The following is a 13,491-nucleotide window of genomic DNA, read 5'->3' as shown; positions in this document are numbered from 1 at the left end:
AATTAAAATTATGAATTTTATTTGAAGATAATTTCGCAGGCTTAAAATTTTTAAGAATTATTTATTTCTAATACAAAATTTCTTGTAAGTTCTTTTATATTTTAAGTTTATTTATTTATTTTTATTCAATTTGTTCATTTGTTCATTTAGATTTTATGAGTCAATACTTTTTTTCAAACTTTTTGCATATATTCAAATATAAGTGAATAGAATATTAAATAATCTTATTTCTTATTATAAAAGAACGTTTCAAATATTAAAAATAACTTGTTTTAAAACTAATTAAAATTTATTTTAAATATAAAACAAATATTAATTTTTTTAAATATTTAAATCAAATATTACATAATTTCTATAAATATATATATTTTTTTCTAAGATATATTATTTATTCCAAAAAATCTGTAAAAAATGTATAAATTTGTAATCTTTTAAAACAATATTTTCTAATATTGTATCATAATATATTAATATGTTTTATATTTCTATACCGTGAAAATATATTATAAATATTTTTATTTAATAATATCTTTAAATTATTTATTATTTTTTTCAAATAATAAATAGATATCAAAGTATGTTGCAATTTCAAGTAAATAAAATTAAAGTATAATGTATCATGAAAATTAATTGAATGAAAATTTTCAATCTATCATTGATCCAAGAAAATTGAGAAACACTGTTTCGGAATATTCTGTATCAATGGTTCCCAACTTGTAAGTCAATTTATAAAGGGGTTGCAAAATATTTTGCAGGGGTCGCTATTATTATTTTTAGAAAGTTAATGACTTTTAAAAGTTATTTTAATATTTTACAGGAATATCATATTCCTTTGCAATTTAAAAACAAAATCACTAATTATTATGTGGCGATAAAATCATATTAATATTTTTTATTTCTTAACCTCATATAAGAGAATAAATTACATTATAATATTAAGAAAAGAGATAATAATTGAAAAAAGTTAAAAAAAACTACTTTTATATTCATTTATAAGGATAATACACTATCCAATATTATTATCATTATTAATAATCTTCATTTATTTGAAGTTCAATTTCATTACTCGATTTTATGGTAAACATCATTTCCCAACGCAAATCAAAATAATATATATAAAATGAGAAAAGAAAAAAATAATAAACACAGGGCATCGAACACAGAAATATAGAATACGCAGAAGGACAAATGTTAGTTTCATCGGCGACGATGGTGGAAAGGGTAATGGTAGTATTGATTGCAGCGGAACTTGACCGCGCAAACTCTCTGTTTGCCCTCAATGAAATGACGTGCTTACATATGGAACCACGACGGACAGAACGACGATAAAAACCTGTGGATACCACACCTGGCCGACACCTGCCAGTTGAAACGGTGATGATGACATCGACCCTCTGTACCTGCACATGGCTGCTGCTACCCTGCTGTGTTCTCATCACTCTCTCTACCGGTGAACATGATTTTTATCAAGGTGAGAATACATATCATCTATTCGCCCAAAAACACTTGTTATTTCGAGAGTAATGACATTATATAGATGTATCATCATTCTTCATCCAACTACTACAATTTTTTGTTTTTTTTCATTTCGTTTTTATCATTATTCTTATGTTTTTTGAATAAAATTCGAAAATACATTTTAAAAAATCTCGAAAAATCGAACCACATTGTACGATACCATGAATATCATCATATATCACGATAATAAATCATTTCACATTATTCTTTATTTCTAATTTTATGAAAAATTAGTCTTATTTTTGATTAATTTCTTATTTTTTAGCTGTGATTGAGTGAAAGTGTTAAATTTTATGAAAAATGTTTAAGATTCATTTGAAGTTTACATATGTTTGCGTGTGTACAACGTTATTGAAGTTAAAGAGATGTTCTCTATTTCTTTTTAATTTATTCGAAATATAATTTGATTGAATAATTTAGAGATTCATTTTCAAATATATAATTTATTTAAAAAAGTTTATTTATTTAATTAAATAATAAATGCGCAGATAATTATTACAGTATAAGTATATTATATCTAGTTTTAAATTGAATAGAAATGAGATACATATGTGTTTATCAAAGTTAACGCACATGTATACATGTTAAGTAGTTTTTCTGTTAACCACAGGAAATTCCTATTCTGATATCACCATGAAATAAAGTAATAATGAATGGATATTGTACAATTTGCCAATATTATTTTGTTTTTGTAAAATTAATATATTGTATTATTTTAGTGATAAAAAAATAATGTTGATTTCATGAATATAAAAATATTTAAATCAATTTATTATAATATTATAATAATAATAATCCCATACATGTAGTTTTTGAATCATTTAATATATATGTAAACATTATAAAACTATTGTATAATTTATTAGTAAATTTTTTTGTATATTTTTCTATTTTTTTATTTTATAATTCATACTTATTAAATTATTGTTATGTACATTTATTTATAATATTTATTTTAAAAATATAGCAAATGTTTTTTAGAAATAATAATTATATATATCTTTTTAATAATTGTAATTATATATATCTTCTTTACATTGATATTATATGTGTAATATGAGCGACTGAAAACATAGATCTATTTTTTATTATTTTTTATTATTATAAGTATTAATAAGTATTAGTATTAAGCTTGATCTATATTGATTTTTAAATTTAAACAAGAATAGAATATTTTATGAAATGGAAATACTATCCATAAGATAAATTTATCGTAAACAATAATATAGAAGCTAAATTTATTTATTTTATCGGTAAATTTAAGAAAATACTTTCTCATCGATTTAAAATTTTGATACTATTTACGACTTAAAACAATCGTATTATGAAAGAATGCAGAAATAAAGAGAAAAATAATTAAAAAATCATAAAAAACAATAACTAGCTAAATGTAATCTGAGAAATAAAGCATAGAAGATAAACAAGTAATAAAAAGTAATAAAAGATAAAAAATTGAAAGAGCAAGTTTAGAAAAGAATTTATGGAAAGATTTAAATATTTAATATAAATATAAAATAGAATCGATACTAGAAATCGAGGATGAAAAAATCGATAAAAGAAACAATCGTCAATCGATATTTTAGTTTTCTTTAATAAATGCGAGAAATTAGAAATTAGATATCATTTCCAAACATGTAACAAATTGTTCAAAGAAAAATTAATTTTTAAACAGTTAAAGAATACACAAGAATACAGTTACAGTTACACAAGAATAATAATGTGAATATTTTTCAGATGATATTCCTGAATCTTCGAACATTGCACTTAAGCAATTTTTGATTAAATATCTCGAGGAACAAAAAATGCATTATCCTTCATTGTTTGGGAGCCAACCTTACAAGAAACATCATTTGGATTTATATCGCCAAAAAAAGAAACTTTTGGAAGCTTTGATCAATAAAAGAAATTTGGCCGAAATTCTAAGAAAAGAGAAACCGAAAGAATGGAATTATCGGCAAATAAAATACAACGAGCCGATCAACGAATTAGTGCAAGAGAGGGAACATTATTCTCCGCTTTATGAAATGTTGAATCCGTTTCAAAGTTCCTTAAAATATGTGAACTTTAAGATGCCTTATTTTCCTCATGAAACGAACGATGATGAGGATATGAATTTTCAAGACGATAATGAAGATGGATATGATCAAAACTTCGACAGAGGAATGAAGGAAGAACCATTGTTTGGACTCCACGGAAGTTACAGTGGTTCAATTAACGAGAACAGCAAAATTGATATACAAAAACCGCAAGTGACCATACCAGAATTCACTTTTAAATTCGAGGATTCAATTTTGCCCGAGACATATCCATTCGCAGTAAAACCCAACGATCCTAGATATTATAACAACGCTCTTTTTTCGTTAGGTATGTCAAACTTCAATATATTTCATTTATTATACTCTTTTTAATAAAATATTCTATTTTATATTTCGAAATAAACGTGAAAAATAAAATTTCTTATCATTTTTTTTTCTTAGAAAAAAATAAATTAGATTTGATTCTAAATCTTTAAAAATACATATGATTTTTTAATTTTATTTAAAAGTTAAAAGACAGAATTTAAAATAATTTATTATGATATACTATAATAACATATAATATGATTATATAATATTGCGTTATTATACTTATAATAGATAACAAAGACAATTCGGATTTCGAAAAATCCATAAAAAATAATACGAAATGGGAACAAGAAAATATAATAACAGTAAATGGACCCATCATACGTGAGGAAAATCCAAGAAATATTGAATCCAAATTTAAGGATACGGATCCAGTAATAGCTGAATTGGAACGACGAACGGAATACAATCCATTGTTTGTACCTGTAAATCAGGATTTGAATAATGATATATATTTTATTGGTAAGCTAATATAATATAGTTATTTGAATTTTATTACGGCAAATTATATAAATTAATATATTCTTTTTGGAAAATCGAGTCTAGATAACAAAATAAAATCTAGATAACGTAACATATAAAAAAATATTGATTTATTTATTAAATTATAAGCAATTTAATTTTTCATTAGATTAGAAATATCGAACCGGTTATACCATTTTCTTTCTTTTCTTTATTTGATTAATAGGGCATAGGGGAAAGTTCTATATCTACTTTTTTTCTTCAATTACTGCATGAATCTCAGTATATATATATAAGTAAACTGTATAGATATATAGAAGTCTTTTGTTTGTAATAAATATTAATTAGAACTTGTTCATAATGGAAGGATCAATTGACTAAAAAAAAAATCATACAGCTTCTGGAATTAATGTAGGAATAGTGAAACACCAGTTAATCAAAATCAACTGTCGATGAGGGAAAAGCTCGACATCTCTATATTAGATAGAGCGAGATGCAGATAATATTTAGTTGTACCATATTATAATAAAATTTGCCAAATTGAACTTTTCAAATCGAAAATTTGAAGAATATCTTATATTACTTTAAATGATATAATTGATTATTCTAATTATGTAATGATAATTATTTAGAATAAGGAAATCTTTGCTAATTTTGATGATTTTTAAATACATTATAGAAATTAACATTGAACAATTTTGTTTTATATGTTATTGCCATTCAGCCTAGTTTTCGAAATATTTGCAAAAAAATTGTTATTGGTACAGAATTATTAGAATTTATTATATGTATACACTCGCAGTTGCATAAGTGATGATATGTGATCATTATTCTCAATTAATATAAACATGGCATACAGCTAAGATGTATAGGATGAATTAGTAAAAAATCTACTTTCTGAATTATGAATGATGAATTATGAATAATGATAAATTTAAGGATCTTTTGAAAGATTTGAGATATTTTAAATTTAATATTTTAAAGTAATTCATAAAAAATAGCTTTTTGAATAAATTATCCGTTATATATCGTTGATACAATATATTTATAAAAACAGCAGATAAATGACAGTCGAATATTTACATATATATATATATATATATATATAGCTACGGATATATATGTATAAGAGAAATTCTATATAAAAGTAATGATTTTTTTTTCAAATATCTTTTTTTTCAAACAATATTTTATATTATAAATATTTTTTTTCAAAAAATATAACTAAATAGTAGTAATATATATAAAAAAAAGTTGTTCAAAATATCGATTTCAACAATATATTCAAAAATCATAAAATCAGTGAGAATTCCTTATTCCGAATAATAAAATCAAAACTTTCAGTAACTATCTTCGTTATAATAGCTATCATCATTGATTATTGAATAGGTGCTCTAGTGATTAATTATATTATAGAACTATATAAAATTTCATATAAAATTTCAATAATATATACTAAATTGTAATAATTAGAATTGTTATATACATAATGTCTACATCAATTCTTCGTAAATCTTTAAAATCTTTTCGATTTCAAAAATACAAAATTTCAAAAATTTAATAATCATATCTATATGAACTTTATATATTTTTAATCCTATTTCTATTTGAATAGTTTTTATTCTATTGTTATTGCAGTTATGTTTTACATTTTAATTTCGATAGCTGAAAAAAAATCTAATTATTCATTATTAAAGAATTAAATACATTTGATTTACCAAATATTATCATTCATATAGATTAGAATTAGAATTAGATTAGAATTGAGTTAGATTATATTATTTTTTGTTCACGAAGAAATATCAGAATAATCCTCATGTTGAAATTTTATAATATATAGAAGCCGATATCATTATAGTGTTATACTATACATGTCGATTACTTGATAATCACCAATAATAATTATTATAATGAAGATCGTTATATTAGTAAGATTTGGACAGATAATATAATATTTAGATACATAATGTTTGTATACGCAATTTGTTAATATATAGTATAAAATTTTTTTTTTCATTAATACCTTAGAAACTATATATAGAAATAAATATTCGAAGTTAAAATTTTCAATCGAAAATCCATTTTTTTTCCTTTATCGCTTCATTTCATGTTATTAATAATTGGTGTCTTTTGATATTTATAATATATAATTATAATCTTTTTTTTTATTAAATTATATGTTCTAAAATAAATAATTGTACATTTAAAATGATATGAATATAAGTTTTTAAAATTTTTATTTATTCTTGCAGCATTGATTCGGCATAAAAAATACTGTAATGTAATACTGTAAACAATGTTTACTTATCTAGTATTTTTAATTAAAATTAAATTATTTATAATTTAATAAAATTTTAATTGATATTTTTTTCATAATAGTTTTTATGTTTGGTTTTTTATGTTTTCTCTATCAAAAAATCGAATATATATTTTTAAAAAAATCTTTAAAAAAAATTCCATTCAAATTTTTAAGAAAATAAATTTTTAAATTTTAATGTATAGACATTAGTATATACAGAGGAAATGAAAGTGGATTCTAAATATCAAATATCACGATGAAAGAAGCTGATATACATAAGACTTAATTAACAAATTACAAGAATTTTAAGTACTTTAGATAAAGTAAAACAATAATAGAAAATACTTATCATTTGTGTAATATACTTCTTTAATAAAAAGAAGAGAAATTCATATTTTTTAAATATTTTTTTTTAAATATATAATTAATTATTTCGACATTTTAGTATAATATAATGCAATCTACTATATATTACATAACTTATTTCGAAAGTTACTTCAAGTTAATTTCAATATTCATTCTATATTTTATTTAAATCCATATATCATACTTAATCAGTTTACTTACTAAAATTTATAGATTGTTATATTATATTCAATAATAGCCGTATTGAAATTCATAGGAACAAATCAAAATACAATAAGAAAAAAAATGAATAATATTTTTCTACGCATAAATTTGTTTCTTTTAATAATATAGTATTAATATGTTAAAGAATTGACATATAAAAAAAAATTATTATATATTTTACCATAATATTTAAATCAATTTGAATTTTATAGATCATTGAATATGTATCAATAAATTAAGACAATTAATTAACTCTATTTCATTTGCAATCAATATTTCTTATTTTGATGTAAGATTATTTAGAAAAAAATAACAATTCAAATTAAATTCAACAATAAAAATTAAAATTCATATCTATAACACTTCATCTTAACATAATAATGTTCATTGAAAATCCGTATGATCCGTATGATTGTATTTTTCATGTTACTAGTATGTATTAATTTCTTCAAATAAAATTATTTTGATAAATGATTATCATTTACTTTTATAATTATAATTATAATACTTTTATAATATTTACTTTTAAAAGTTATCAAATTAAAACTTTATTCTAAACATATATTCGAACATATTATTTCATCAAACTCGATTTCTTAACACGAAGAAATATATTCCTATATACATTGAAATATATTGCGATGAATGCATCGATTCTAATAGCTCGAACGCTGAAAATGATAGAATGATATTTCGATATTTTGTGTTAAGACATTGATTTAAATTCATTATAAATCGATACATACATTGCAATATGTTTCAATTTCAGTAAAATAATGATATAAAATAAAGAGATATATGCTAATATATATTCTTATTCTATATATATATATATATATATATATATATATATATATATATATATATATATATATATATATATATATTACATATATAATAGATTTAGAATAAGGATATATTTTAAAAACATATAAAACATAACAAGTAGGATGTGATTACGTAATTATATACGTGATTATGTAATTAAATTATAAGTTTTTCTATCATATGTGTTGTCTATCATATTTTAATTTCTTTTTAATCGATCATCTATTATATTATTATTACAATCTGTTTGATATATTCTTATTCTAACAATATATTATTGAAATAGAATTGCTAACAATTAAATATTTGTAATCGAAAAAAGATGATAGATACAAAGAAAAAGTGAGATGATAATATTTGAAACCGAATTTTATATATTTTGTATGTTAGATATGAAAGCTTTATTTAACAATTTTTCGAATTAAGATGTTATTTCAATTTGTTTCTAAAATATTTCGGAAATAATAGTGCAAAAAAAGAAAAAAATAATGTGATTTGTAATGTGCATTCATGATATTCAAGATATTCATGGATATATATAATATTAATATGTGATATTAATTCATGTTATTAAATTATGATATTTAATTTCATCTATTATTTTTGATTCAATAATCTCATATTAAAATAAAAAATATTAAATCCAAAATAAAAAATAAAGATCCATAAAGATTTGTTATGATTTGTAATTCATTAATCTATATACAGAGATCTATGAAATTCAAATTAATTTAAATAAAAGAAGCAAGTTTTTTATGTAAAAAAAAAATATTCAATTTTTTTAATCCTTATTGGAATTGTTTTGATTTGTTTCTATAGACTAGTAATTAATTGTAGATTTAAATAAAGATTTAAAATAGATTTAAATAAAGTGATTCTGGTTAATAGCAATATTTAAAAATTTTTTACTAAATTAATTCTAACATTGTTTATTAAATTAATTCTAACATTTCAAAAAAAATTAAATTTCAAAAAAAAAATCATTTAAAAAAGTTATATTAAAAGTTTCAAAGATTGATTTTCATTATTTCAAAATTCAAAAATACATTTACTTTTTATCAAGGAATTCCACTTTATGATATTGCGATATAGTATTGCAGTCTCATTCTATAGCTTTTATTTTATTTAAAATTTAAAATGTTTATAACTTGTTAATTAAATCTTATCGAATATTTGTGTATATGAACTTTTTTTAATGTCTAAGATGTGTTTTATAAAATTATTTCCTCTAAAAATACATAGATATTTCATTTAAATCGATATTCGAATATTTGTCAAATTATTATGATAATTTTTCAAATAAAAACTTAATAATTTCACGGGAATTTGACATAATTAATTTTTTTATGAATAGATAATATAGATAAATAGATAATATATATATTATCTATATTATCTATATTTTATATATATAGATATATACGATATATAGATATATAGACTAGAAAATATGAGAGAATATGAAATTTTCAATTTTGTTTTTTTAAAATGAATTTTTTTGATCATAGATGCAGCTTACTATATTTCCTATATAAAATAATATTCTTAAATTTTCTTTACATATATTGTGTTTTAATATATATCTAGAAAAAGTTTAAAAATATTAAATCAAATGAAAATTCAATAGAACTAATTATTTTTCAATATCTTTGTGGAATGCCAGAATGCAACTTTAATATTTTATATTTACATATTTTCGAAGAAAGATAGGAAGATGCTCATTCACTTGTTAAATATATATAATTTGGTATCGTAATGTATTTGTCTAATGCATATATATAGACAAAATTTTATATCGTAAACATATAGCAATTTTTTTTTAAATATCTTGCAAATTAAAGATATAAAAAAATGTTAATTTTTACAACATATTTCAAATTCATTGAAAAAAGGTACCTTTTATACTTTATCATTATTTATATATATTATATATTTTATAAATAATCATATTTTTTCAACTTTCTCTATGAAAAAAATTTTAAATGTCAATTAAGAAACCAAACTTCAAATTATTTAAAATATAAAACAGAATAATTTATTATTAATATATCTAATCATTTTTTAACTAAATATTTTTTTGCAATAAAATAAAAAATGAAATAAAAAATTTACTTTTGCATTAATATCAATATATTTTTTTGATGTTTTTATGAATTTCGAAAATCTCTAAATCTTCTTTCTTTTTTATTCTGTGTTCTTTTCTATGCTTGAGAAAAAATTAACATACAAATTTTAAATTCTTATCGAGCTATATTAAAAATAATCAATATTTTTTTTGGATAATTGCAAAGCTTCAGTTATCCAATATTCACTTTATATTTATGAAAAATCACATTTTTTCGATTATTTTTCAGCTATTGTTGCAGGTTGTAGCGCAGCGGCAATATTTATTTTCGTTTTAATCGCTTTAACATGGTGCAGGTATTACAACAAATAATATTTTTTTAACTTTATATTTTTTTAACTTTAATAAATAAATGATACATTCATTAATATCATTAAATTTTTGCAGACTAAAGCGAGGCGCTAAAGCGGCGGCTGACATAGAATATCCAGCTTATGGTGTAACTGGCCCGAATAAAGAAATATCACCTTCGGGAGACCAAAGACTCGCTCAGTCTGCACAGATGTATCATTTCCAACATCAAAAGCAACAAATTATCGCTATGGAAAAGTAAGTCATATAAATAATATTTTGATATAGTAATTTTTATTTTATTTTTTCGGTTTTTAAAACTTTTTAAAGTAAATAGGAATTCCACAGAGATAATATTTATTAAATTTCAAAACTTCGAAAAGTATCGAAACGGTTTTAAGAAATTTTATTTTAATTAGAGTATATTGTTTGGATAATGATTTGTGTAGTCATGTTTCTGCAACTAGAGATCCAGGCTCAGTATCTGAAGCAGAAAGCGAGGAAGAAAATGAAGAAGGGGACTATACTGTTTATGAATGTCCAGGGCTAGCTTCTGTAAGTTATGTATTTATATTTATTTCATAAATCTTAATCAATGCAATTGAAGACGATGAGTGAAAATTTAATGAGTAGATTTAGAATTTAAATTAATATTATATTTTATATTATATATTATTATAATTTATTAAATTTTTTATAACTTTGATGCATTAAACAAAACAATTTTTTTAGTTATTAAATCATATGAAAAATAAAATTCTTATGAATTCTTATTCTCCTTCTATTTTTCTTGACTTATTAAATTTTTTTTTTTATTTGTATGAGAGAAGAATATATTTCTGAAATTTTTCTCTTTTTATATCATATCATATTTGTGAAAGTTTTGTCTCATTTTTTTCATTTTTCAATCATAAAGATATATATATATGTTTTGTATATATATCTCGAATATATATATATATATATATTTTTTTTTTACAAAGACTGGTGAAATGGAAGTAAAGAATCCATTGTTCCATGATGATCCAACACCAGCAACACCAGCACAAAATAACAAAGAAGAGGACCACATATAGTTTGAATAAATATTAAATATATTTAATTTGAATATTTTTTCTGGTGCTTAACTCACTGTTAATGTACCATATCGGAAATATTTATCTATATATCGGATGTAAACAACTTTAATATTTATATGACGCGGGAAGTCAAAATAGAAAATTAACTAAAGGTCTGAATATAAGATCATTTTTCTGCAAGAGATATACTATATGAAACGATGAATATTCTACATCGTTACAAACTATCGTGTTTGTTTGAAAACACATATTTTTTAACTCCATGATGTACTATAGTTTGTACTTTCATAGCAAGTACGGTTAGCTATATTGATTGACATTATTTTTCTACTCACCGTTACACTTGCAAAATATATAAGTACAGATTGGAGATCGTATTAAACATATTATAATATCTAAAATCACTTTATATACCTGATTATAATTTTTAAATCTAGAGATTAATATTTGTTATGCATGTTTTCAATACTTTTTCTCACTATATATCAATAATCACTGACATTTACAATGGAAAATAAATGAAATTTTTATGATTTCGAAGTGCTGATAAATATAAAAAATAAATTTACATTTTAAATTAAAATTTTAATTCAAATTTATTATTATATATTATTAATAACTTGTTTGAGATTAAATTATATATAATTTATGCTGAAATTATGAATCTATGTTATAAAGTTAGATACTATATTAAATTTAATATTTTTTAAAGAAAAGAAAGTATTTATAAAATTTAAATAATAGAATTAATTTGATATAAAGCAAATTGAGAATCATAATGATATAAATCCAATCATTAAAAAATAGAATGTTGCTATAATTTCACATTATTTGATTATTTTAAATCATTTTAATATATAAACAATAGATATAATAGATATACTTTATAAAATCAACAAGAATAAAAAAATAATATCGGAGATATTAATAATACAAGAAAATGTCTTTTCTAAATCTTGTTAGGATTAAATTTTTTAGAGGCAAAAAAAATATTTTTTTTTAATTATTAACAACAAAAATATATCTTCTTGCAATGTTTTTATAAAAAATATACTAAAATTTGAAATTTATTTTATCGAATATTTTTATTATATAATTATTAATATTAATAAAATATTATATAATAATAACTTAACTTGAAATTCATAATAAGTACCAAGTCGTATATATACAATATTAAATATTTATATAAATAAATATTGATTATAAATATAAATTTTTTAAAATGTTTGTATATTATTTGTATATCATTATGATTTGCAATCTGTCATATTATAATAGAAAAATTTATTTTATATAATCTATTATATTGATTGATTTATACAAGTAAAATTTTAAAAAATCAACGTGCACACACATTCACAAGCAAAATTGATATATAAAAATGATAAAATAACTTCCATTTTGCATATGCTGTTGCTTTTGACATTACTACTGTGATTTGTATCATGAAATGAAAATTCTGTATATATATTATATTTGTTACAAAAATGCTGTTCCTTTAATATTAGCTAATTATACATGCCATATATATAATTTATTGGCTTGATACAAAAATATGTATTTTATTTTTCTATAATATCTATAACTATTAATCTTGGAACAGTTTTAAGATAAAAGAGCCTATATTATACCCAACATGAGATATAGAAATGATTATTTATTTTGACAAATTTAAGCACTATATGTAATTAGCGCCGACTATGTAATTTATTCAGAGTTACTATTTACATTGTCGAATATCTGTGGAAAATATTATATTATATGATATATAACAAGAGGAAACAGTAATCTCCTAAAGATTTGTCTATTTAATAATAATCGATCGTAGATCGATAATTAAAATACAACAGCATGAATTTATTGTTAGCCTTTCAATGCCTTTACAGCACTGCATCGTCGATTATATAAATT

At 20.8% G+C, this 13,491-nt stretch overlaps 1 protein-coding gene across 3 annotated transcripts; it reads left to right on the top strand.

The window, feature by feature from the left end:
• The first annotated feature begins 66 nt into the window (after positions 1-66).
• On the top strand, positions 67-11,961 carry LOC552002. 3 transcript variants are annotated; one of them, XM_026443794.1, is made up of 8 exons: positions 67-84; positions 1,244-1,471; positions 3,253-3,882; positions 4,155-4,385; positions 10,437-10,503; positions 10,595-10,756; positions 10,948-11,053; positions 11,482-11,574. In XM_026443794.1, the coding sequence occupies exons 2-8, from the start codon at positions 1,378-1,380 to the stop codon at positions 11,572-11,574; spliced, it is 1,383 nt and encodes a 460-aa protein (XP_026299579.1). In that variant the 5' UTR covers positions 67-84; positions 1,244-1,377. The 3 variants fall into 3 exon arrangements, with proteins under 3 accessions (XP_026299579.1, XP_026299580.1, XP_026299578.1); XM_026443795.1 differs by lacking the exon at positions 67-84 and having other exon boundaries at positions 1,029-1,471; positions 10,966-11,053; positions 11,482-11,961; XM_026443793.1 differs by lacking the exon at positions 67-84 and having other exon boundaries at positions 1,378-1,471; positions 11,482-11,961.
• The last annotated feature ends 1,530 nt before the right edge of the window (positions 11,962-13,491 follow it).

Source organism: Apis mellifera, linkage group LG11 (genome assembly GCF_003254395.2).
Source record: "Apis mellifera strain DH4 linkage group LG11, Amel_HAv3.1, whole genome shotgun sequence".
NCBI lineage: Eukaryota > Metazoa > Arthropoda > Insecta > Hymenoptera > Apidae > Apis > Apis mellifera.
Note: the sequence above shows the minus strand (reverse complement) of the source record. Positions and strands in the feature narration are given on the sequence as shown.